At 48.8% G+C, this 26,829-nt stretch overlaps 1 protein-coding gene across 2 annotated transcripts in view; it reads left to right on the forward strand.

Annotated features, from left to right (window-relative positions):
• Window positions 1-26,829, forward strand: part of Tex2 (testis expressed 2) — a 104,596-nt gene that overhangs the window by 24,566 nt on the left and 53,201 nt on the right. For both annotated transcript variants that reach the window (XM_032911772.1, XM_032911773.1), the window contains exon 2: window positions 20,115-21,765. In XM_032911772.1, coding sequence (XP_032767663.1) covers window positions 20,140-21,765 — 1,626 coding nt within the window. In that variant the 5' untranslated portion in view covers window positions 20,115-20,139. The remainder of the gene's footprint in view (window positions 1-20,114; window positions 21,766-26,829) is intronic.

Genomic DNA, 26,829 nt, shown 5'->3' on the forward strand with positions numbered 1-26,829 from the left:
CCCTCTCTTCCTTCACCCCCTCTCACACACACAAAATCACACACACACACACACACACACACACTCACACACACACACACTCACACCCTGTCACACACACACACACACACACACACACACTCACACACACACACACACACACACACACACACACACACACACACCCACACACACACACACCCACACAAACACACCACACACACACCAAAACACAAAACCCACCCACATACCCACACACACACCACCACAACACCCACACACACCCAAACCCGCACACACACCACCCCACACACACCACACACACACACACACCCACCACACACCACACCACACACACACACACTCACACCCCTGTCATACACACACACACACCACACACACACACACTCACACCCACACACTCACACACACACACACACACACACACACACCCCCTCACACACACACACTCACACCCTGTCATACACACACATTCACTCACATACACCCTCTCTCTCTTTCTCCTTTTCCCCTTCCTCTTCCTTCCCCCCTCCCTCCCTCCCTCTTCCTTCCTCTCTCTCCCTCTCTCTCCCCCCCCCCCCATACACACTGAATCACTCACACACATACACTCTCTCAAACACACATGCTGCTTGCACAGTGCCGTTCGGACTCAACATTATTTGAGAAACATGTCATCATTCAATATAAGGGTTGGGTTCTTCTGTTAGTTTTGGGCTCCAGGTGCCATTTTTTCTGGCAATATTAGTTACTGAGTCAGAACCTTGGGCATCTGATAGCCACGAGGTAAGGTCGCCAACAGTCTCAGCCTCCAAGATGTCTCAGACTGAACCTGCTACATTCTTCACAAACCTCACTGACTTCCCTCTCATTATGGCCCTATCCTTCCAGCTTTTGATCCCAGGGCCCAGACTCTATCCATAAGAATAGCTTCTTTCACATCCAGCCCTCCAGAGTGGCAACCCCATGTCTCCTGACTCAGTCTTTTGTCCCCTTGGCTACTCGTAGCCCAGCCTGTCAGGACTTCTCACTGAAGTTTGCAAGGGCTGACTGAGCTCCTGAGTCTCTTTCCTCTCAGTCCTGAGGGAGTTGTATGGTGTTCACATCTGGTCAGCTCCACATGTGCGTGCACGGTGCTGCAGCTGTTCCTCGTTCCCTTCCAGTGACCAGGTCCCTGTGGCACCAGTCTTGCCCTCTCTCTGCTTATGCTGTGTCATAGCACTTGGCCCCGGGGGCTACTTTGGATTCTCCATGGCTGTGGTGCACTTGGGTCCTTGTTCATTTCCTTCTGTCCCTGGCCACCACGTGAGCTGTTCCTCTCATCTAGGGTGCCAGCCCAGTTCTCTGTCACTTAGGAGACCCTTTGCGATTAATCTGCAAACCCGTTTGACTCCCTTCTGGCTGTGTTCCCTGTTGGCGTCCATGCTGATTATTGGATCCTCCCCTTCTAGCCCCTGAGGCCGGGCTGGGTGCAGTTCTGCTTTGTGAACTCTGAGGAGGCAAATGGACGGGAGTTTACTGTCTCACCTCTGCTCTTGGGGCTGGAAAGATATGACTGACTTTAGAATGTTCTCCCAACAGACTTGTAGAAGTGAGCAAATTGTGAAATGAAGAAAGGTCCACAGTTCATTTCAAGTACTTGCTTTGTAGAATAATTTGAGAGGAAGAAGTATTTGGTTTTAGCTAGGCGCTACTTTTAAATCAATTCGTGTTTGGTCGAGCCTTGAGCCATTTAGAGGGATTCATGGAATAGTTAGCATAGGGGCAAATCTTACACTCAAGATCTCTTGGAACCAATGTCCCCCCCCCCACCTTGGAACAGGTAGATAGGGTAGCAAAAGGGCTTAAGTGTGACAGTGCTGGCCGGAGCGCTCTTCACACATCACAACTGTGACTTGTCCCACCCTTCGGCATCCTCTTTGTGTTTGACTGAGGGCCTTACTACAGTACCCAGACTAGACTTGAATTTATTTTGTAGCCCAGATTTATCTCAGACTCGTAGTGATCCTCCTTTCTCACCCCCAAAGGATTGGGGATACATGTGTGTGCCCACTGCCCTCTTGGGTTGATAAGGTCACATGTCACAGTATGGCCTGTTGGTCTTTACTGGAGAGATTGAAGTTGCTCTCATAATTTTTAAAAGATATATCTTTAATTATATGTCTCCATATGTATATGTATATGTGTGTATGTGTGTATGTGCATGTGTGTGTATCTGAAGAAACCAGAAGCATTGGATTTCCCCTGGAGGTGGAGTTAGGTGAGATTGTAAATTGTCCAGCTTGAGTGCTGGGAACCAAACTCAGGTCTTCTGAGCCACCTCTCCAGCCCCAAGGGGCTTAGGGTTTTGTTTGTTTAGTTGTGTGTTTGTATATGTGTCGATATGTGGTTAGAGGTGTATACATAGAGGTGTGTATGTGTGTGCATGTGTATATATGTATGTTTGAGAGAGGTGTATGTGTGTGTATGTATGTCTGTGTGTCTGTGTCTGCATGTCTGTTTGTGTGTGTCTGTGTGTCTGTGTATGTATGTCTATGTGTCTGTCTGTGTGTGTGTCTGTGTATCTGTGTGTCTGTGTGTCTGTGTGTATGTGTGTCTGTGTGTGTGTACTTGCAGAAGCCAGAAGAGGGCATTGGATCTCCCTGGAGCTAGAGTTACAGGAGGTCATGAGCTGCCGGATGTGAGTGCAGAGGACTGAACTCTGGTCCTCTGTAAGAGTAGCAAGTGGACTTTATGGCTCGACATTTCCTTAGGTCTCTCATAAAGTTTCTGGAGAAAAATAAAACTATAGTGTATTTTTTCTCAGGGAAAGCAAATTTAAATTTTCTTGAGTTATAACAATTGCCCAAATGATAGGGTCTTTGAGGATAAGTGCTATTCTTCTCTCGTCATTAAGATCCGGGGGAATCTAGATGAGGTGCTGTGAATACCTTTAAATCCCAGCTCTCAGGAGGCAGAAACAGGTGGAGTTCTGTAGGTTTAGGCCAGTCTAGTCTCCATAGTGAGTTCCAGATTAGCCAGGACTATACAGTAAGATCCTGTCTCAAATAGTAAGCAAGCAAGCAATCAAGCACATAAATAAATGTCAATGTAGTCAGCTGTGACACTCTTGCTCTTGTTTACGGAGCTGTGTCCCCCTCTTCCCACAGTTTGGGGGGCATGGGAATCAGTGGCCAAGCAGGAGTGTGGAGTCAGCTGGGCTACTGCTGACACAGGCCTTCTGGTCAGCTGTGCCATGGAGGGCAGTTTGGGGTTACCTGAGTGGTGTTTTTTTTTTTCCGGAGCTGGGGACCGAACCCAGGGCCTTGCGCTTCCTAGGCAAGCGCTCTACCACTGAGCTAAATCCCCAACCCCGCCTGAGTGGTGTTTAATGGTCCTCATTGACGTGGAATGCAGGAAGCTGTGCATCTGTCTAGCGCTGTGCTTGGGCAGACACTACTCTACAAAGACGCACAGATGCTAGACATCACCCAGCAACGCACTCAGCACAGTCACGTGGGGAGGCGGATACTACAGCTGGTGGGCGGACCTGTGAGCGGAAGAAAGACACCAAGGTCACAGTTTCCCAGAGCCTGTTTCTTTGAAACCTCAGCGGAGCCTAGTGCAGCCATCAGGCTTAGAGCATTTCCAGAATTAGATCAGACTGTCTGCTTCCATGCTGTGTGTGCACTCATGTGTCTGGTTGTGAAGTGCACCTTGCGATTACTTTCCTCGGATCTGCCTAGCAGCAGCTTCCTCTTCTGCCTTCTGCATCCAAGTCTCTTTCTCAGCCCATCTGCTTCTCTTCGCTGTCCCTCGTCTGCCTTGTGTCTGGCCTTTGAGACAGCACTGGACCAGACCTTCAGGGACAGGTGTGGTGGAGCCATGTTGGGGCCAACTGGCATCTAGGGTTTGTGGGGCTGGATCAGGCCACAACCTAAAGGGCAAACAGCACAAGCCCAGTGCAGCAAAGACCAGGAGCAGGACACTGACTCATTGTGCTGTGTGGCCATGGCCGCAACAGCTCACTTCTGACTCCTCATTTGAAGTGTCTGAAGGAGTTGATTGACTGGCCTTTAGGAGGCATGGCTCTGAAACAAGGGCCTGGCATAGAGTAATGACTTTTGAAGTGGTAGCCGTGGACTGGATTAACCAGTTGATTACCACAAGATGCCCAAGAGCAGCTTGAGTTTTATGTGCCTCTGCCTGAGTTCCTGATCCAACTTTGCCTGTTTCTTGCTGTTTGTCTCTCTCCGCCCCTTCCCTGCCCCATCATGTCTCTATATCGAGTGTAATGTGTTCCCAGTGTTACATACTATTTTGAACTAGTGAGCCTCAGTTCCCAGAGTAACCATAGTGGAGCATGGGCCTGCATGTGTGCGTACATACGTGTGTGTGTGTGTGTGTGTGTGTGTGTGTGTGTGTGTCTGTCTGTATGTGTTTCTACACACATAGTTTGTGGCTCCTGGAACCGTTTCCACGTGATGTATTTCCTCTCCACTTGTCAGTCATAATGAGCCTTGACATGGGAACGGATGGCTGGGGCATCCGTGTGTTAAAGACATTTCCTAAGATTTATTGGTAAATCATTTGCCCAGTTGTCCTTTGAAAACTATGACTAATAATGTAATGGTCGGGGCTGGAAATCTGGCTCAGAGGCAAGAGTGCTGACCCAGGTCCCAGCATCCACGTGGAGGCTCACATCCACCTGTGACTTCAGTTCCAAGAGATCCAATGCTCTCTTATGGCCTCTATAGGAACCACCCATCATATACAGACTTACATGCAGCAAAATACCCACCTTACACATAAAATATAACTTAATAGTAAATACAGTGGTCAGAGGGTTGTCAAGGTAGCTTATCAAGCAAAGGGACTTGTTGCTGTCCTCTTGGTCCCCAAGACGCACTTGATGGAAGGAGAACTGACTCCTGCAAGTTGTCCTCTGAGGCCACATAATATATGTGCATGGCAGTTGTGCCTCCCCGACTTTGAATATATAATATAAATGTAATAAGAAAAAAATCCAGGGATTGTGCCTCTGACCTCATGTCTACAAAGGAACCAGGAGCCCGGAATTCATTTTCAGACTTTGAGAGGCTGGAGAGGGGCTGAGGACATCATTGATCTTGCAGAGGACCAGGGTTTGGTTCCCAGCACCTACATGGTGGCTCATTACTGTCTGATGCCCTCTTTTGATCTCCTTGGCGTTAGGCACATACATGGTGGATATACATACATGTAGGTAAAATGCCCATACACATAAAATAAATTAAAAAGGGCATAAAATTTAGTAAGGGCTTACTAAAAACTATACACCTATTAATTCAGAATAAAAACACAAAAACTGCCCAAATCATCAAGATCCTTGCCTTTTGATTTCTTCTTCTTCTTTTCTTTTTCTTTTTCTTTCTTTTTTTGTATGGTCTCAGGCAGGCCTTGAATTTCGGATCCTTCTGCCTCTATCTTTCAAAGAATCCTAGCAAGTAGCAGGCATGCATCACCATGCCCGGTCTATGAAGTGCTGGAGATCGAGTCCGGGGCTTGCTAGGGAAGCATCGGTCAAGCGAGCCACATCCTCAGCCGTTCTTGCATTTGTTTGGAAGTGCAGCTACGTGTGGTGTGGTCACCTGGCTCCAAGTTCTCGTTGGCTGTGTGTGATGTAATAGGACCTTTGCTGCAGGCGTGGGCTACTCTAACGAGCCTCGATTACCAGAAATGGCAACAGGTTGCACTGCCTCAGAATGAGGCTACCCTTCAATGTCTGTTTCCTTGACTCTCAAAGTCAAGCAACTGACTGATTTCCTCAAACTTAGCGGTACTTAATCATCACAGTTGTGACAGTGATTTGATTTCATAACACTGAACCTTTTATAAATTATATTGTTGATTAAAGTTCAGATCTGTGTTGAAATTGTAATGACTGAATTAATCAATTAGTTACTGTTAAACATTGTTAGAACCTTGCAAAATTTTAGGTCAACAGAGGAAGACAGAGAAGAAGGTCAGCTTAGTACAGTGGTTGAAAGATAGATTGAAAGAGCAGAGTTTGGGGAAATGCGTGCACTCTGAACACAACTAGAAAGAAACCAGACACTTGCTGGGTGGCAGCGGCAGGCAGAGCTCTGAGCTTGAGGGCAGCCTGCCTGGTCTACAGAGTGAGTTCAGGACAGCCCGAGCTACACAGAGAGACGCTGTCTCAAAAGAGCCAGCTCACCCGGGTGAAAGAACAACAACAACAACAACAACAAAACAAAGCAAGCAGAGAAAACAGACGGCCGCTGTGCGTGTTGGTGCCGAGCCCTGATCCTCTTGAGGTAGAGACAAATGAGTCTTTGTGATTTGGGGCCAGCCAGGTCTGTATAAGCGAGTTCCAGGCCAGCGTTTGGGAGGCTGAGGCCTCCCCCAAGATCAAGGTCAGTTTGGGTTCCATAGTGAGTGCTAGGCTAGCCTGGTCTACAGAGTGAGATCTTAAAGCACTAACCTGTAACGAAAGAGGTTAGTATGACTGGAGGCTTGGCTCAGCAGGGCGGAGCATATCCTGTTCTTGCAGATCACAACTGCTTGTAACTTCTACTCTGGGGAAATCCAACACCCTCTTCTGCATGCCAAGGGCAAATGCACTTGTACACATACCCCACCATCTATATACACATGACTTAAAATAATAAAGCATAAAATTTTAAAAAATAATTTAAAAAAGAAATTAGCCTTTTAAAGCAGCCTCACACCTTTAAAAAGCGCATAAGTTAGTTCTTAACCTCCTGGGAGCCTGTTTTTTTTTTTTTTTTTTTTTTCTTTTCTTTTTTCTTTTTTCAGAGCTGGGGACCCGAACCCAGGGCCTTGTGCTTGCTAGGCAAGCGCTCTACCACTGAGCTAAATCCCCAACCCCTGTTGACTTATTTTTATTTTCTATTTTGAAAGATAAGGTCTCACTAAGTATCCCTTGCTAGCCTGGAACTTACTCATATAGACCAGGCTGGCCTCAGAGATCTGCCTGCCTCTGCCTCCAGAGTGCTAGGATTAAAGGTGTGTACCACCACGCCTGGCAACTGATTTTTACTGGTTGTGTTTAGTGTAGAAACATCTTCCCAGATTCTGCTTTTTCAGTCTGTGGGACCTTCCTTCCATGTTTCTACATTGTCCTTGTTTTGTTAAAGGTCTAAGCTGCTTGCACCATCTAGTTGTGATGATGGGGGAAGGCTGTTGGTTTGATCCTTGACAGCTCCTGACCCATGTGGCAGCCATCCTGCATAGGAAGGATGTGCTCAGGCCTGCTACTGAGGCCAGTAGCAATGCTGGCTCACATCAGCTAACAGCTCCCAGGAGGTAAGCACTTCTGTCCGTACTTTGTATAGGAGCAAAAATGCTTCAGTCTGGAACTTTGTCACAATGATAGGGATGGGGTCTGAAGCTGGGCCTGTTTTTCTTCCTTTGGTTTTTGCTATTTTTCACTTGTTTTTTTTTTTTTTTTTGGAGCTGGGGACTGAACCCAGGGCCTTGCGCTTGCTAGGCAAGTGCTCTACCACTGAGTTAAATCCCCAACCCCTCTTTTTTTTTTTTTTTTTTTTAAGATTTATTTATTTATATATATGAATACACTGTAGCTGTCTTCAGACACACCAGAAGAGGGCATCAGATCCCATTACAGATGGTTGTGAGCCACCATGTGGTTGCTGGGATTTGAACTCAGGACCTCTGGAAGAGCAGTCGGTGCTCTTAACCGCTGAGCCATCTCTCCAGCCCGTTTTGTTTTCTTGAGGCAGTATCTCACTATGTTGCCCTGGCTGTCTGGAAACTCAGGATGTAAGCCAGACTCACCTTGAACTCAAAGAGATCCACCTCCCAAATGCTGGGAGGAAAGGCATTTGCTACCATGCCTGGTGTCTGTTGTTGTTGTCGTTGCTGAGATTTATTACGGGAGTTCTTGAGTGTACACAGGCATGTGCATGAGTGCAGGTGCCACAGAGCCCAGAAGGTGGCATCCTAGTCCCCCAGAGCTGCAGGTCTAGGCTGCCCAGTGTGGGTACTGGTACCAGAACTCATGTCCTCTAGAAGAGCAGCAAGCGTTTAACCTCTTAGCCACCTCTCCAGCCCCAGAGTTTGACTTCTTACTCAGTTATTTTTGTAGAGTAGGTTTGCCCATTCAACTCTTACCTCATTTCAGAAATCTTAAGTTTACACCGCACAACAATCATACCTGTCTTAAAGTTACAAAAGATTAATACTATTTGGGGCTGGAGAGTTGGTTCATCAGTGAAGAGGACTGGCAGCTCTTCCAGAGGACCTGGGTGCAATTCCCAGCAACCACACAGCAGCTCTGTAATCCAGCCACAAGTGATTTGACACCCTCACACAGACATACATGTATATATAAATATTTTTTCAGGCAAAATACCAATGCACATTGAATACATACATGCACACATGCATTCATACTAAAGCAAGGTATGGTTCAGGCTGCTCTGCGAGTAACTCTTGAAAATTATCCCAGCTCTTCTGTCACTAAACTTTAAAAAATGGTGAGAGAGGGGCTGGGGATTTAACTCAGCGGTGGGCGCTTACCTAGGAAGCGCAAAGGCCCTGGGTTCGATCCCCAGCTCAAAAAAAAAGAACCAAAAAAAAAAAAAAAAAATGGTGAGAGAAGAGAGAGAGAGAGAGAAAAACTCAGGTTGCTAGCTTGGTGACGAGCATCTCTACCTACTGAGAGATATCTCGTTTGTTTTGTTTTTCTCTTCTACAAGGGCTAGAGAAAGGAGGAGGTTCATTTCTCACTGAGTTTTGTCTCCAGAAAGATAGAGGGCCTCATGAAAGGACATTGGACATGGGGAAGGGTAGTTCTTATCCACAGGAAAATGAAGCTGGAGTTTTCGTTGGAGAGATGTTTGTCTAGAATTGATGACTGAAACTTGAGGCTGAGAGCCCAGTGGGGCTCTGATTGAGGCCAGCTATGGCACCCATCTGTGTCCAGTTGGGCCTCAGAAGAGCAAGGCTGCAGGGTGCCTGGTGAGGCCTGATACCTGGCCCCCACTGCCTCCACTCTTGAACCTTTGACTGTCTGTTCAGGCCTAGCAACTCTGCTTGTGAGCAGATGTAAGGGGTGTTTCCACAGCTGGGCCAAGCAAGACAAGGCTGGAAGGTTTCCCAATATTCGCTGGTGTGAGCTGAACCTGCTTGAACTGTTAGAACAGTTTGGAAACTGTTTTGACTTGATTGTCTTCAGAGCATTGGTCATCTGAACTGCACCCTGGATTCCTTTGCCTGACATTGAATATTTGCCAAGAATGTCTCTGGTACACAGTGGAAAAGTAGAACTCCTAAGTGTGTTCTATTCTGGTAGAATTTAGAGCCTTCTAGAAAGTTCCTTGAAGACAATGGACAAGAGTCCCCATATCTCACAGCTCAGGAAGGTGAAGTGAGTGAAGGACCTGCACTGCCCACTCAGGGTCTCCGCCTCCTGGAAGCGCCTGCCTCATGGCTGCATTTGGTATGTCTTTAAGTGACTGATGCTAGCCGACCAGTTGTTAGGATCCTACTCTTGTGGAGCTCTTGGGCACATCAGTTCATATCTAGGCTGCCTCAATGTAGGGGCACCTCCAATGCAAGAGGGAGGGCCTTGCCTCAGGGTTTATAGACAAGTGATCCTCGGAGGACACCACAGGGCAGCCATGTGGCTGGGTTGGCTCTGTCAGGAACATGGTAGCTTTGACTCTACAGATCTTGACCATGGTCTTGGGTTTCCTGCTGTCCTCCCTTGCTTCATGATTCAAATCCTTGCTTGTGCCAGTTAGCTGTTAAGGCCATATAGACCCCCCTCTCCACAGACACATACGCACGCACGCACGCATGCACGAACAGGAGACTGCCTGGAAGCCTTCTGCCACCCTGTCCCTTAGCAGCTCCATCGCTTCCCTCTTCTCCCTTATACACACGTGCTCTGGTTCCTTATGCACACGTGCTGGGGTTCCTTATACACACGTGCTGGGGTCCCTCATACACACGTGCTGGGGTTCCTTATGCACACATGCTGGGGTCCCTCATACACACGTGCTAGGGTTCCTTATGCACACGTGCTGGGGTTCTTTATACACACATGCTGGGGTTCCTTATACACACGTGCTGGGGTTCCTTATACACATGTGCTGGGGTTCCTTATGCACACGTGCTGGGGTCCCTCATACACACGTGCTGGGGTTCCTTATACACATGTGCTGGGGTTCCTTTTGTACACGTGCTCGGGTTCCTTGCACACAGGTGCTGGGGCTCAGTCCTGGTGTTTTACTTGCTGGCTTTGAACTGGAAGTAAGCATGGGCCACCATGTCCTATTCACCTGGCTTTAAAAAAAAATCTTGGGCCCCAGATTGGAATCCCACTATAAATAGACTCCTGATGTAAGATTATACTTAGCAGTTTTACTGCACCATATCAATGTTAAGTCTGATATAAGGGAGTCTCACTGAAAAACAGAGCTTAATAATTTTGAACCTTTGTTCTTGAAGAAGGAAAATGACCAGTAGATACTAATGGAATTCAGAAGTAATAGGCTTCTTACTTAACTAATATGATTTGTGTGGGGAAAAAAATCCAAATATATTACTATTTACTGTAGCTAGAACATACAGAGCTGTGGCTGTCTCAAGCAATTTATATAAATTTTTTTTAAAATTCAAAGAATAAAAAAAATAGATGTGTGTTGCACGTTTATCTGTATGAGTGAATGTCACATGGGAGGGGCCCAAGGAGGCCAGAAGAGGGGTCCCATCCCCTGGAATTGGACGCATAGGAAGCGGGAGCTCTCAGTGTGGGCACTGGGAGTTGAATCTGGGACCCTCTGCAAGTGCTCCTAACTGGTGAGCTGTCACCGCAGTCCACAAACGCAAGACTTTGATCTTTGCACAGAAGTCTGAAAGCAAAACCCTTATCACTGTCAGCATTCTCTGTGCTCTTTAAGACTGATGCTTTATGAAGATGGAAGGAGGAAAGTTCCTCAGGAAGCTATAAAACCCAGAAGCTGGAGAGCGGAGGTGAAGTGCCCTGGGTACCTTAAAATAGAAATCTCAGAATGGCCGTTTCACAGAAAAAGATAGCTGGGCGGTGGCAGTGCGGGGGCGGGGCACTGAAGTATAACTATGGAAGAATTGAGGTTTTCTTTTAGCTACTGGGCTGGACAAAATAAAAGAGCACGCTTACTCTTGACAAGGGTGCAGAGAGGATATTCTATACAGTGACAATGTTAGCAGCGACATGAATCGGTAAATAATGAGTAGACAGTCTCAGCATTTCCAAAGCTTCCTGGTGGCACTTGCCTGCGATGTCAGTGCTTGTGAAGTGGGCTTGGGAGGATTAGGAGTTAAGGCCAGTCTTGCTATACAGCAAATTTGAGGCCAGTTCAGGCTACATGAGACCCTGTCTCAAAAACCAGCCGCAGCAGAACATTTACATACGAGTCCATTTGACATTCCGTCTCTGTTCTTACAAATGTACACTTCCAACACACCGGCTCTTATACACAGACCTGTATAGGTGGCTTCTCTTAAAGGCCAAGCAAACCTTTTGGTAGTGTCCTTAGCATCACACAGAAGAACAAAATGAAGGAAGAGTTTTCATGGGTCTGGTACAAAGCAAGCCCTCTGTACCTCTGTACCTCTGTACCTCTGTTACCTGCTCTTGGGATGAAGGAGTGGCCCAGAGGGTACGAGCACTTGCTTTGTATGAACGAGGGCCTGAGTTCAAGTCCCCAGTACCCATGTAAGAGGACAGCCCAGTATGACTGTGCATGTCTGTAGCCCTGGCATCCGGTGGATCCTGGCTGAAAGGGAGGACTTCCCCTTCAGTGAGAGACCCTGTCTTACCGCAGCCAAGGCAAAAAATGAGACTAGAACACAGCCCACTTCCCTCCCTACACCACACCATACTCTCCTGTATACTTAGGAACACACATCCCATCTACCTGCCTACCTCGCTTGGTGAGCATTTCCTCAAGATGGAGGGACTCTCCCACGTGCTCCTCACGGGCTGGGGAATATTGAGTATATTCTCCTAAACTTGACCCTGAAGACATTAAGACGGTCTTTAGAAAGAGAAGGAAGCTTCATTGCTTTGCCGACAGGCATTTTTTCCTAAGAGGTGAAGTAATGGTTTGTGTCTAAAATGGGATTTTCTTTTAACTTCTTGGAATTTTTTTGTTGTTGTTACAATTCATTTTTAAGTGAGTGTATGAGTAATGTGGGTTTGTGGACCTCAGTGAAAGTGTCCCCAGTGTTCAGCAGAGGGTGTTGGATCCCCTGGAGCTGGAATTATACGTAGTTGTGAGTCACCTAACATGGGAACTGTGGACTGAATCCAGGTTCTCTGCGAGAGCAGCAAGTGCTCTTAACCACTGAGCCATCTCTCTAGGCCCCACCACTTGGAGTTCGAAGTGACATTTTTTTACCTTTAAAGTCTGAAAGATGACGGTAGCTTCCAGGAGGAGCAATAGGATGTGGCTAGGCTTTCTGAGGGTGTGATTTTTGCAAGGAAAAGCGTGTAAGTTCAAGGAACAGTAAGGCCTTGGCTTTCTCTCCTTGGTACTGTGACTGCTTGGTAATCGTGTCTGGTAGGGCCACTGGGAGCCAGAGGAGCTTGGACAGGCTCAGTGCGGAGCTCTGACCAGCCGCCATTCTGAGCACTGTACTTGTGTCTTTATCTCTTGCTCTTACTTTTCCCAGCACGTCGTCACTCAGGCTAGCCTGGGACTTGTGGTTAGGACAGACTGGTGGTCTGCTCCCTCCTCTCCACTGCTGGTCCAGCGTACTCACCGTGTACTCACCATACCATACCCCATCCTCTCTCAGTGTAGATCCTCTGCGAGGATTACCAGTTGTTCTTGAGTTCCCTCTGAGAATGGTTTGGCTGGACTGACTGTTTTGTTTGTTTATTGTAGGTTCTGGGGATTGAGTTTAGGCCCTGACTTTTGTGTGGCTGTTTACTGTAGGTAGAGCCGTCCACTAGCCCAGGGCATGACTTTGTAAACCTCTACAGGTCTTGTTTGGTAGGTAGAGCTGGAGGTAGTGCCTGGCATCGAATAGATTGCTGCGATTTGATCCATTGGATTTGATTTCCTTGTTGGAACCATTTAGTGACTTGTAAGGAGAATGGCTTATCTTAATCACATTGATGCTGGCTTTGAACACCCCTTCCTCTGGGGTGTGGCACTTTAGCCCAGCAGTGGTGGGAGGTGTGGGCCTGCTGGTTTACTCATGCTGTGAGCTCTCAGGGTGGAGTGGGGCAGAGTATGGAAGTGGTGGCAGTGGCTGTGCAGGTATAGTGTAAGGAGGTGATGGCTTCGAGTCTAGGAACCTGATAACCCATGGAAAGAGTCCTGGCTTCTAACAGTCAGGGTTTGCATGTCTTGGCAGATGGCTAGCATGCAGGGGCTAGCCCTGTCTTGAGATGGAACATAGGCTAGGCTAGCTTTTTACCTACCGTGTCAGTTTTGATTTTTGTTGGCAAGGAAGAATATTACCAAATTAGGAGGGCTGCTGACAATTAGCTTGGCTGATACAGATGCATGTAGGGATGGATGCCCTTGAGTTTTTGAGACTAAATCAGGTTTTTCTATATGGTTGATGTGGACCAGATCCACTTTTTGAACACTCTTTCCCCCTTTTGGCCCTTTCTTATAAAAGCAACTCACATTTAGAGAAGCATAAGTAAAATGTAAGATGTCCTCTTCAAGGTGGGCATGGTGATGCACACCTTTAATCCCAACTTTTTGAGGCAAAGGGAGGCAGAGACCAATAGAGGCTACATAGTGAGATACTATCTAAGAAAAAAAGAAAACGTCCTCAGCAGTAGGACACAGCTTGCTTTTTTTCCTCTTCCAAAAGTTTTTTAATTAAAACATAGAGCTAAGCTACCAGGCAGCATGTGTGTAATCTAACGGTGACCACTGACAAATTAGGATTACCCTCGAGAAAGGAAACCGTTCCAAACCTGACTGTGCTGGGTCCAGAGGCTGATTCACTTTCATGCAAGCGTCCCTCCTGCAGTAACTGAGCATTGAGTAGAAGGAAGGAAGGAAGGAAGGAAGGGAGGGAGGGAGGGAGGGAGGGAGGGAGGGAGGAAGGAAGGAACAGTAGCCACCACCTTCTGTCTGTCCTAGTAAGAGAGGACCAGGCCATGCTACTGGTAACACAGTGTCCAGAAGTTTTGTTGGCTTTGGTTGTTGGAAGCCGGGATTGATAAAAAATACAGCTGGAGATAGAAAGGGAAGTTATTATCAGATTAGAAAATTGCAAAAACAAAAGCCAATTTCAGAGCAGTTATCAGCTGTTAATGCTGCCCCGTCTAGAAATAGCTCTTCCTTTCTCCTTGTCCAGTCTGATTTCCTGTCAGTTGGTTTTTCGTGGCTTAATTAATGAGGCTAGCCCTTTTGGGTGTCTGGAAACAAGATAAGTCTCAGTGACGTTTGGTATTCCCACTCTCAGCCCCCTGGATGGCTTTCGGAGCTTGCAGAGCTTGTGAAAAGGAAGGCGGCTGGCTCCTGTTGGAGCCTTCTGTAATTTGTTGTTCAAGTTCTTTTTTTTTTTTTTTTTTTTTTTTTTTTCCCGGAGCTGGGGACCGAACCCAGGGCCTTGCGCTTCCTAGGCAAGCGCTCTACCACTGAGCTAAATCCCCAACCCCTGTTGTTCAAGTTCAAATGAAACCATTGACTTGTTTTCTGTAGGTAACATAGAGTAAAGAGTGCCACATCAATTCTGGAGCACATACCCTTATTAGACGTTTCTCCCATTTTTAAATCTACCCTATTTTTTATTTTTATTTTTTTGGAGACAAGGGGCCATTATGTAGCCCTGGCTGTCGTGGAACTCACTCTGTAGACCAGGCTGGCCTCCAACTCACAGAGAGCTGGTTGCTTCCGCCTCTTGAGTTCTGGAGTTAAAAGCATGCGCCACCACACCCAGTTCAGCTTTCTCTCTCACTGAGGGATGAACTTCCCTCTCAGGGACAGTGGCTAATGGAGAAGTAGAACCAGGACCTGGGAGAGGCCATCAGCAGAGCAGGCAGCACCCTGCTTTCCAGGAATGTGGCTGTCAAGCCCAGGCCCACAGAGCATTGGGCTGCAACAAGCTTTTGTTCTCCCTTAGATGTTTGGGGGCATAAAGACATCTGCATCCCTTACCTCAGCCAGCCTCACTGGAGGAACTGCTAAAGAACAAGTGAAGTTTTATGCGTGCTTGCTTACTGAGACTTATCTCATTAGGCTGCTGCAGCTGTCCTGGCACTTTGACTCTCCTGCCTCAGCCTCCAGAGTGCTGGGGTCACACACAGCCACCTCATCTGGCTCTGTGAGGTTTCTCAGCACGAATGCAGCACTGCACATGTGGAGGCCAGAGGACACTTCTGGGGATTGGTTCTCCCTTTCCACTGTGTGGGCTCCTGGAATCGAACTCAGGTCCTCCGGCTTGCTAGCAAGTGCCCTTGCTCCCCAAGCTCTCTGCTTTCCCTTGCGAGGAAACTCTGATTCTGAAAAGTGTCCGGGACGTTTTCTCTGCTCATTTCTCTATTTTCCCTGGACTCTTCCTCCCTACCTGTACCTTCCGCGTGTTTCTTCTTGTTGAGTAGATCTTGTAACGAAGCCAAAGGGAATGCTAGCGAGCCTGAGTAATGGAGAACGCGGAACAGTAGCATTTAGAGTCGCCCCGCAGTGAGTCCCCTCTTTAATAATGCATTTTCATTTCTTAATGAAGGACGGCGAACACCTAATGGTGGCAGCCTTGGATACCTCCCTGCAGCAGGCTCGAAAGTGTCACATGGCACTGATCTTATTTTACAGATGCTGAGCCTGAGAGATGACTGGAGTTCCCTCTCCAGGACAACTATGGCAGGAAGAGAAAGGACAAGTTACCCTCTGACTTCCACGGGTACTTCCACGGGCACGATGCACACACGCACACACGCACACACAAAATGTAAAAAAAAAAAAAAAAGAAGAGATTGCCAGTTTCCCAGGATCAGCCCATACCCTGGAGGTCTTCCTTACTCTTTTCCCATTTGTTGACTCGGTCAGTTGCAGAACTGTCAGCTTCTTACAGGACCTAAATGTCCGTGTATATTGTGTTCATGCCAATAGGAGAGTGGGTTTGAGAATGGAGCAGCCTTCACGTCAGACACCAGGCGCTGCCCACCCCTCCACCTTGCCTCTGAGCCCCATCCAGGGCTGCACACAGTCTGCAGCACACTGTGATCACATCAGAGTTGCTTAAGCTTATCACTGGCAGGATATTGTCCCCAAGGGACCCTGGTGACAGGGTTAGTTTTCAAATCTAAAGACGCACGTCACACTAGATTGAGAGGTCAGTGCGAGACTCCAGCCCCTGAGGTCTGCTGGTGGCTCTGTCAGGAGATGAGTGGGGAAGGCAATCCACATTGCCATTTCAGCTCCCGAGGCTGAAGGCTGCCTGCTTTTTGGGCCTGAGTGTAATTGAATTTCAGCAGCAGAGGGCACGAGGCGTGGCATTTTTCATGGTGCTAGATTGTGGGATGGATAAGGAGGCCTTTCATTTCTCAGTGTGGCTGATCACATGCTGCTGTTTCAGAGCTGAGCTCTCAGCTCCCAAGGAAACATCGTGATGGAGCACAGAGGATGGCTACTGTGGCCAGAACAAAGGAAGACAGAGCGCTGTGTGCTGCTGAGGGAAGAAGGGTGTGCAGCCCAGAATGCTGGGGAGGCCGTGCCTGCCCAATCCTCTCCTGGTCGATCGGTGCTGGGGCAGACTGCACCATGTGCCCAGGGTCAGCTGGCTGCACGTCTTTCCTGCTGGCTTGTGGAAAGTCAGCTCTTGACCCTGGAGCTACCGTAAGGAATATAAGAAGAGGTGGCTTAGCAGAGGCCTGAGTAGAAGTCTGGAACCCAAACCCTGGGTTGGTTTTGACACACTCAACTTACCAACGATTCAGGGCTGCAGAAGCCCTGTGAGAGGAAATGGAACCCCTAGACATGAGCTCCAGCAAGCAAAGGTTGATCCTGACAGACTGGCACTTTGATCCTACTAAGCCCTGAGCAGAACAAAGAGGCCCACAGGTGTCCTTGTGTTGAGAGAACGACTGTGAAGCCCCAGCCTCTGCTAGCTTGCTTTGTGAGACCAAGAAGTAGAGCCAGGCTTGGTCAGTGTTTGCAATGGGCCTCTGAAGCTCTGAGGCTTGGCTAGGTACACTGCCTGTCCCGTCTGGTGGCCTGGCACCTGCTTCTCCTGGGGGCCTGTCTTGGGCCTTCTTGACTGATAGGAACTTGGGGACAGGTTGACCAGAAACCATCAGAAGTTCCTTCCTTTCAGTTGGCAGGTCATTGGCCCCTGGTGGCCTCTGTACAAAACAGCAGTTTTCTGAGCAGGTGCCTGCTTTGTCCCTAAGGTCTGACTTGGTTGCTTCAAGCAGAGACTCCAGTGATATTTCACCTGTGGCCTGGGGCTTCGCCTAACCTGACCTTCCGCCTCAGCAGGACCTCTTCACTTCTGCCTTGCGTCCTAGGAGACCAGCTTAACTACTCAGCCTCAAAACTGTCTGCTTTGTCCCCAACTCAGCCTCAAAACTGTGTGCTTTGGCCCCAACATGTGCCCAAAGTCTCCTTCACCCTTCACGTGGCAGCCACTGTGTCCTGCGAAGCAGCCTCAGAGTGACTGCTCGGTGTTGTCACAGCAACTGAGAATTAGCCAGCACCAAACTTTCTTTTAAAACCACCCATACAATTTCCCTTTAAATTTACCCCTGTGAGGGCCAGGAGAGACAGCTCAGCAGCTAAGAGCACATACAGAACCTGGGTTCAGTTCTCTGCACCTACATTGTAAGGTGGCTTACAAATGTCTGTATCTCCAGCCACAGGGGATTGGATGCTTCTGGCCTTCTTGGGCACTCACATGAATATACACGTACCATGTGTGCACATCACCAGATACACATATATAATTAAAGAAATCTAGGAAGATTGCTAGATTAATACGTACTTGAGTACGTATAAAGCTGGGTGGCTCTTGAATGGGCTGGGCTGTTTATCATTGTTTCTGTCTCTGCTACTTTGTCTTGTTTTTTCTCTAACCTCTCTAACGTGTTGACATAGAGATAGCGGGGAAGAACTGGGCCTGCCTTTAATCCCAGTGCTCAGGAGGCAGACAGAGCTGTATCTCCATAGTTAAGTTCAGTGTGTCTATTATGAGTTCCAGGCTAGCCTGGGCTACAGTAGTGAGACCCGTTCTACAGACTAAACAAACCAGGGAAGCTTTGTCCCCATCCGCAGTGTCCTGGACTGCAGGCAGACTTTCCTAACTGGTGCTCTTTGCTGGCTGTAGGTTGCTGTGTCCGATTATTGGAGCTCATTCTCTCATTCCGAATTCAGCCCCAATCAGAGAGCCTGCAGGTCACAGAAGAACATGGGCAAAACTCTGATGAGAAGTCTTTATGGAAGTAATTTCTCTGAGATTTGATGGTAAAGATGTTGCGTTCATGAAGTGTCTGGCCCCAACTCTGGTGCTCTTTCCGTGGTTGGCAAATTCCCTCACTCTGATCTAAGAGTTGGGTTTCCCACGCCTGCCACCCCAGGCTCCACCTGTGCTCTTGTTGGTCGTGTCAGCTGCCAGCACGTTGAACAGGAGTGTTTGGCAGAGGACATAAATGCCGATGTGATATTGATGGTGTATGGTAGGCTGCTTGTATGGGGCTGGGCTGTGTATTGTGACCTGTAGGGTTTGACACTTGGGAAATGCCCCAGGTCCCCATTTTGCAGATAATACTGACACTGAAAGGCTGAGGTTGTAGCTTGTTTGAGTTGTAACTTATGTGAACTTGATAGTCAGCTGGGAAAGGAGTAAGCTCTTCTCCTGTCCAAGCCAGAGGCCCTTTCACTCACTCATAAAGCCTCTAGGACCTGGGGTCACCTCCCTCCACAGACTCTGTGTGTCCTGTAGCAGAGAACTGATCTTGGGAGCCAGCCATAGCACATGCACATTGGTCTTCATGCCCCTGTCTTAATCTGCCCACACCCATCCTGCCTCGACTACCCACCAGGTCAGAGAACAGAGAAGGTGTCGGGTGTTTTACCCTGCCTGGCCTTGTGGCCAGCACTCCTGATGCCCCACGTCCTAGCCTCTGTGTTGGCATCTCTGTCCATCTATAGAGGCATGGCATACATAATACCCTGTGCCCTACAAGTTGACTGTAATTAGCCAGGTGTGGGGTTCACCTTGTCTCTAGCATGTAAGAGTTAAGAGGCCGAGGCAGGAGGATCATGCACTTCAGGCCGGCTTGAGCCACACAGCTGCACAGTGATGTGAGATGTCCTGGCCTGCATGTCACAGGTGCACTTGGCATGGCCTGTTTGGCTGACAGCTTTTCAGGTGTCTGCCTTCCTTCCACCTGGCTCTTAGGCTCCAGGAGAGCAGAGAGCCTGCCCCTGTGTCTTCCCGAAGTACTCAGTGGCATTCGTGTTTGCTGGTAGGCTACCACACTGGCACTCAGCTTTCTCCCGTGTGAGTAATGGAGTCAGAGCCAAGGCTTATTTTATGTGAGGCCTCAGTGCCCTGGCCGGATGGCACTTGCTGTGTAAGAACAATGACAGGTCATAGCAATTAGTTTCTAGATTTCCCTATGTGGCTGTTTTGCCACTTACTACAAGGTGGCAGAACAGGAGCGTGGCCGTGGCAGGAGACTCTAGGCTTATTGTTAGAGCTGCTGTGAAACGGCAGTGGAAGCAGGAACCATCTTGGGTTAGCTTTCCACAGCTAGAACCCTACTGGTGAAATTTTTATCTCAAGAGCCTTAAACTCCCCAGGGTGCTTCGTTTTGGCTTTGTAGTAGAGAGGGCTGCTGATAGAAATGAGCCGGTTAAAGGGGAAGGAGGGGTCATTCAGCGTTGTGAGCAAGACAGATTGTTGGCATTTATAATGCTGGTGTGTGGTTTGCTCATAAAAGAGAATGCCTAGCTGGAATTTATCCTGTGGAAATTAAATCATTAAACCTTCCAAAGTGTGACCTGGCCATCTGCCATGGAAAAGCATAATCACCATCTAAGTTGAGCTTCATCTGGGCTTGGAGCTACACGTGGCCCAGTCACCTGTGGAGAAGCCACTCTCTGACTCTCTTTTCTTGCTCTTTTTCTCAGAGCCTGAGCCCTTGCGAAGCCGGCAATGACAAGTCTGAATGGTCGCCATGCCGAGAAAACCATTGACATGCCAAAACCATCAGCCCCCAAAGTGCACGTGCAAAGGTCTGTGTCCCGAGATACCATCGCCATCCACTTCTCGGCATCCGGGGAGGAGGAGGAGGAAGAGGAGGAGGAGCTCAGGGGCTACTTGGAGGAGGGGCTAGATGACCAAAGCATTGTAACAGGGCTTGAAGCCAAGGAGGACCTGTATCTTGAACCCCAGGGTGGCCATGACCCTGCAGGCCCTGCTGTGGCGACGGCCCCTGCAGATGGCCTGTGTGTGTCTGAGACGCCCGCCATTTTGCCTGTCTCTGAGAACACTGTAAAGCTGCTGGAGCCCCCTGCTCCAGCAGTGCAGGTATTAAGTCCAGTGCCACTGGCTCTGTCTCCAGGGTCATCTTCATCTGGACCGTTAGCTAGTTCTCCCAGTGTGTCCTCCCTTTCTGAGCAGAAAACCAGTTCTTCGTCCCCACTGTCTTCTCCTTCCAAGTCTCCTGTCCTGTCATCCAGTGCCTCGTCCTCCGCCCTCTCCAGCGCAAAGCCCTTCATGAGCCTGGTGAAGTCCCTGTCAACCGAGGTGGAGCCAAGAGAATCCCCCCACCCCCCACGGCACAGGCACTTGATGAAGACTCTGGTCAAGTCTCTGTCCACAGACACCTCCCGGCAGGAGTCGGACTCCGTGTCCTATAAACCCCCCGACTCCAAGCTCAACCTGCACCTGTTCAAACAGTTCACACAGCCACGGAACACGGGCGGAGACTCCAAGACTGCGCCTTCTTCCCCCCTGACTTCTCCCTCTGACACTCGCTCCTTTTTTAAAGTGCCCGAAATGGAGGCAAAAATCGAAGACACTAAGCGACGCCTGTCAGAAGTCATCTATGAGCCCTTCCAGCTCCTCAGCAAGATCATGGGGGAGGAAAGCGGCAGCCACAGGCCCAAAGCCTTATCTTCAAGTGCTTCAGAACTCTCCAACCTGTCCAGCTTGAACGGGCACTTGGAAAGCAATAACTACAGCATCAAGGAGGAGGAGGGGGACTCTGAGGGGGACGACTATGGCAGCGACTCCAACACCCCCAGGACCGACCACCTGAAGCCCAGCGAGGACGTCTCCAAGGAAGGGGAGCCCAAGGGTTCCCAGGCAAGCAGTCTGAAGACAAGCTCTCTGGTTCTTGAGAAATGTTCTCTGTCTGCCTTAGTGAGCAAGGAAGATGAAGAGTTCTGTGAACTGTATACTGAGGACTTCGAGCTGGAGGCTGAGGGCGAGGGGAGACTTGATAAGCCCCCCGATATCCCCCTCAAGCCAGAGGTGCCTGCCAGTGAGGGTGTGGCTCTGGACAGCGAGGATGAAGAGGACTCAGGCAGCGAGCACCCCGAGTTACCTGTGAAGACACTCAGCTTCTTTATCCTGTGTGTCTACTCGTACCTCATCCTCCCCCTCCCCTACTACATGAGCGGGCTCTTCCTGGGCGTCGGCCTCGGGTTCATGACTGCAGTTTGCATGATTTGGTTCTTTACACCGCCAAGTGCTCATAAATACCACAGATCCCACAAAGCTCTGCGGCACCGGAGCGCGAGATCCCTGGACATCAGGGAGCCCGAAATACTGAAGGTAAGCCTCCCCCGCTCCTGGCAGCGGTGAGCTTACGCCTCGAGCTGGTGGCTGAACGAGCTCCCCGGGTGTTTTAAAGACCGTGGGTCCTTCTGTTGTCCAGGAGCCCAAACAGCTCCTCTTGGAATCCTTGTGTGGAGAGCTTGCTCACCTGCTTACCAGGCAGCTCCCAAGCTCTCCCCGGCCCCAGAGAGCAGCCCGTCTGGCTATAGCTCCTCTTAGGTCTGCCCTTCAATTTGCCAGGTACTTGTTCTATCTTGAGGATTTGTCATAGCTGAATGTTGGGATTCTGTATTCTTATTTCTCAGATAGTCTCACTATGTCACCCTGGCTGTCCTGGAATTTACTGTGTAGACCAGGCTATCCCTGCACTCATAGAGATCCGCTTGCCTCTGCGTACCAACTGCTGGAATAAAGGCACGAGCCACCATGCCTAGAAGGATTACCTATTTTGAAATTCTGGCATCAGATTCAATGCTAATGGAATTTCAGGAGAGGGCCAAGAGGAAAGAGACCAATTAATATCACTTGATGGCGCTTGCTGATAGCTTCTTTCTATGCACAGTAAGATATGAGCCGAGAAAAAAATGTTACCTTCCTGTCAGTGCCATGTGTCAGGCTTTGGGCCTCCTGGGGTGGGGCTCATGAGATGATCTTTTAGAACGAATGTATTAGGGTTTCTATTTATTTCTCCATATTTACATTTTTTTCTGGCCCATGTGTATACTTCATAAGATTTGTAGCATAAAACTATGGTTGTCACCTGGCATGTTGATGGCACATGTCTGTAATCTCAGCCTTTGGAAGGCAGAGGCAGCAGGATCTCTGAGTTTGAGGCCAGCCTGATCTGGAGAGTGAGTTCCAGGACACAACTGTATAAAGAGACCATCCCTAAACAAAGCAAACAACAGCGGACGGTTGGCTGGGGAGGTACTGTTGAAAGCAGGTACCGCACCTGCAGAACTCTTGAGTCCCACCACCCGTGTCAGGCCAGTTCACAGCGCCTTTAACTTCAGCTCCCGGGGATCCCAGGTGTATGACCTCCAAAGACTCCTGCACACACGTGTATGTGCTTGCACCCGTCCACATATATACACATAATTTTTTAAATTTAAAATGTAAAAGTATAATTGTCATTGATACACTTTCTAAGTTATTTGTTTCCATAGTTACGTGGGCTGTAGAATCAGGAACATTTAAACATCACTGCCATAATAGTTGTCAAGGTCAACCACAGGACGCCCTGTTGGCATCAGATACTTGCAGTTTTATACATGAGGAAGCTGGGACTCTGTTCACCACCCCCTCCCCTGCCGGCCCCTCACCCTACCCCCACTCTCCCTGTGGCACATTTCTGCAGAAAAAGCCCATGCCGAGACTTTCTCTGAGAGCCCCTTGCTGCTCTTAACAGGTGTTCAAGACGAATTCTGTTTTCTTGGAGTCGTTTTGAACATTGTTGATCATAACCTTTAGTTCTCTTCAAGTTACAAGCTTATTTGGTCTCTGTTAAAAATCCTCAATTCTTCCCCCTTCCTTCTATCTAAACAGTACTCTGAAAATGACAACATGATCTCTCTTTATTGAAAGAGAAAAAGGAGAGAGAGAGCTCTAGGTGGAGCGGGATGGAGGGGCTCCCTCCATGATTCTGTCTGTTTTCTAGTCTCTTAACCTTCTACCCCTATCCCAGAGAAAGACAACGGAAACTCAGAGAAAAAAAAAAAAATCCTTCTCAAACCCATGCTGGCTGTGTCATCTGGCCCTTCTGGAGTGTGTCTGTGTCACACGTGCAGACTCACCCACTCTCCGGCATCTGTGTGTCATGAGTGTTGCAGCCTGACCTCTTCACTTGTCCCCATACAGTTTGCTGTGAGACGGGTTTTTTTTGGAAGGGAAGCTGGCGTCAGCTCCTCAGGATGTGACACCCTAGCGAACCATGAGTATGCGGAACAGAAGTGACTCATGCTTGGTGGCTCCACTCTTGAGGAGGTGGTGCTATGACCACCTGACTTACACTCTGTGTGCCCTGTGCTAACTTTAGTCCAAAAAAACAAAAAAGGTGCTTATGTTGGTCCCAGGGCTGACGAGGACGTTTGTCCCGGGAAGATTTTAATTTTAATACAGACAACCAGTCAACTGTGGGTTGACAGTTTACCAACTACCCAGAGAGTGTGACATTACAGTGCTATTTAAACGTTAACTGCAGTTGGCTTGCTCTAATCCAGTGAGTGAAACAGTAAAGCCAGGGTGTGAGGTGTGGGAATATTGTCTCATTTGAACCACATCACAACCCTGTTCTGCTGGGCTTTGTGCTCGTGAAGAAAGGGAGGCCCAGAGGCTGTTACTTGTCCATGGCCATGCGGTCTAGTGCTGGGTCTTAGCCTGTGTTCTAAGCTGTGTGATGTGATACCCAGGCTGGGTCCTTTAGAAAAGGACCAGATTTAGCAGCACCCACTTGTAATTGCAGCATCTGGGAGGCAGAGGCAGAGGCAGAGGCTTGTAAGTTTGAGGACAGCCTGGGCTGCATTCTGAGATGCTGTCTCAGCAAAACAGAAAAGGTGTTGTTTTGACTCATAGTTCAATCCCAAAGTTGGGGTTTGTCTGACAGACTGCTGAGGCCCATGGGGTATCATGGCTGGTAACAGGGACACTGTGAGCGTACGTTCTCTGCCTCCCTGTCTTCTTTCTTGGGCTTCCACCCTGGTGGCAATGATGTTTAGAAAGGGTGACACCGAGAGCTAGAGAGGTGGCTCAGTAATGGGTGCCCTTGCAGAGGACCCAGGTTCTGTTCCCAGACCCATGTGGCAACTCACAGCCATTTGTAACTCCAGTCCCAGGGGGTCTCTTGCTCTCTTCTATCCTCTGAGGGCACTAGGGATGCATGCAGGAAAAACTATACACATAGTAAATACAATAAATAAATCTTTTAAAAATTAGGTGTAGAGGTTGGAAAATTAAGTGCTGTAGGTTAGAAAGGCTTGGTGTTTATTGCAAGATATGGATTTCAAATGCAAGTGATTCAGGAGCTTGGTTTGTCTGAGTGAGACGCCGCCACCCCCGTCGGGGATCTTTTTTCAGATATGGCGCTTGAAGACACTTATCAACAGTGACAAGATTTAGGACACGTATGTGATAAGGAAAGGGAAGTGTCAGGAGAGTCAGCCTTGGCCCTCCGCCTTGTGTTCTCAGTGGACTTGGGGGCTCTACTCTCCAATGAGTCAGGCTCACGCCGGCTCGCCTTGAACATGGGAGCTTGTACCTGAGCGCATCCTGGCCAATACGGGTGTGGTAGGCGGGTGGGCGCCTCACCCCCACCCGTTCTTGTCGATCCAGGGGCTCTCAGCTTTTGCTGTCCTGTTCCTCCTCCTAGGGCTCAGCCCTCTTCTTCTTAAAGGATAGAAAATGTCTTAGTCCTATGGGCAGCAGAGGGACAGCGGCGGACAGCAGAGCAGTGGGGGTGGTGTGCCCAGTTCACCAACCCCAGTCCTGTAAACGTGTTTTGGCAGAGAAGAAAAGCATGCCTGCTTAGAGGTCTAGACCCCCAAGTGACACCTTGCATCCATCCACGCTCTGCTGGGTGAGCTATTTACACAGGCCTCTAAAATGAAAGGCCTTGGCCCAGCACCTTCCGCTCACCTGCTCGTACTTCCATGCTGATTGTCGACTTCATGCAGGCGTGGGTTGGGTTGTCAGCTCATCCTTGTATCCTCATACCCGCTGTGTGTTAGGCTGTGATAAATAATGGTTGGACGAATGCTTGGGTTCCTGGATGAGTAAGAGTTTAGCCAGGGGGTCAGTATTTGTTCCTTTTTCTGGTCCTGGGACTGAATGTGAGACAGAAGCAACAGAAGGAGGAAGGATGTGTTTGGGTTCACAGTTGGGGGAGGGGGCGCTGTCCATCAGAGGAAGTGAGGGTCCATGGTGGTGGGAGCGAGTGATCAGCAGTGCATAGGAAACAGGACTTGTGCTAGAAGTGAGTGGGGCCAGGGTGTAAGCGGCAAGGCTGGCCCCAAAGACCTACACCAGCCAGCTGAGCCCAAGTCTTCTGCTTCTGGGTCTGTGCCTGTGCTGTGATACAGGAGCCAGACACTGCTTTCTCTATAAAGCAGGCCCTGTTGCCACGGTTTGGTTGTGGTCTTCTTCCGCCCTGAGTCTGCTGAAATGCAGGTTGAAATGGAGTTTTCAGTGTGGCTGCGTTGACATGATTAGAAGCTAGACATGGTGGCACATGCCTGTGGCCCCACCACTTGAAGCCCTAGGGAGGTGTATGCAAGCAGATCTCTGAGTTCTAGGCCAACCTGGTCTATAGAGCAAGTTCCCAGACAGTCAGGGCTAAAAGATCATTCTAAATACATAAAGGCCAGTTTAGAATACAGGGGGCCCTGTAGTTGATACCTGAAACCTGAGAGGCAGAGAGGTAGGACCATCACAAGTTCAAGGCCAATCTGGGCTACATAGAGATGAGGCCAACCTTGACAAATAGCAGGACCTTATCTCAGAGAGGGGACAAGGTAATTGGATCATGAGAGCAGGTCTCTCTAAAGCTAGTATATGTTGCCCCTTTAGTCTCTCGAGCAGGTGTCTTTCTTCACCAGCCTGTCCTCCCTTGCCCCTTACTCCTGGGTGGGACAGCACACCCTTCTCAGCCCCGGAAGCTGAAGTCTGACATGATCTTGAACTTTTATCTCTGCAACTAAATAAATCCGTTCTTTAAAAAGTGCCCTGGTGCAGCCATGCTGTGATCCCAGCTGCCTAGGAGCTAAGGTTAAAGGATCAATGCCAAGGCCTGGCTGGGCTACAAAGTGAAACTGAGGTCAATCTTGATAACTCAGTGAGAAAAAGATCTGTGTGCCAGAGGATCCTGGGTTCTACCTCCAATACACCAGTCACAAACACTAGAATGAATGAATAAATTACGCAGATTGAACATTTCGTTGATAGCAACTGAAACAGACTAAGACATCTGTGACTCTTGTGTCTGATGAGTAGAAATATCTACTTTTGAATAGTTGGATTTGAGCTGTGAGTTATCTGGTTTGCACTCCTTTCCGTGTATGTGATACTAAT

The sequence above is a fragment of the Rattus rattus genome, chromosome 9 (assembly GCF_011064425.1).
Source record: "Rattus rattus isolate New Zealand chromosome 9, Rrattus_CSIRO_v1, whole genome shotgun sequence".
Taxonomy (NCBI): Eukaryota; Metazoa; Chordata; class Mammalia; order Rodentia; family Muridae; genus Rattus; species Rattus rattus.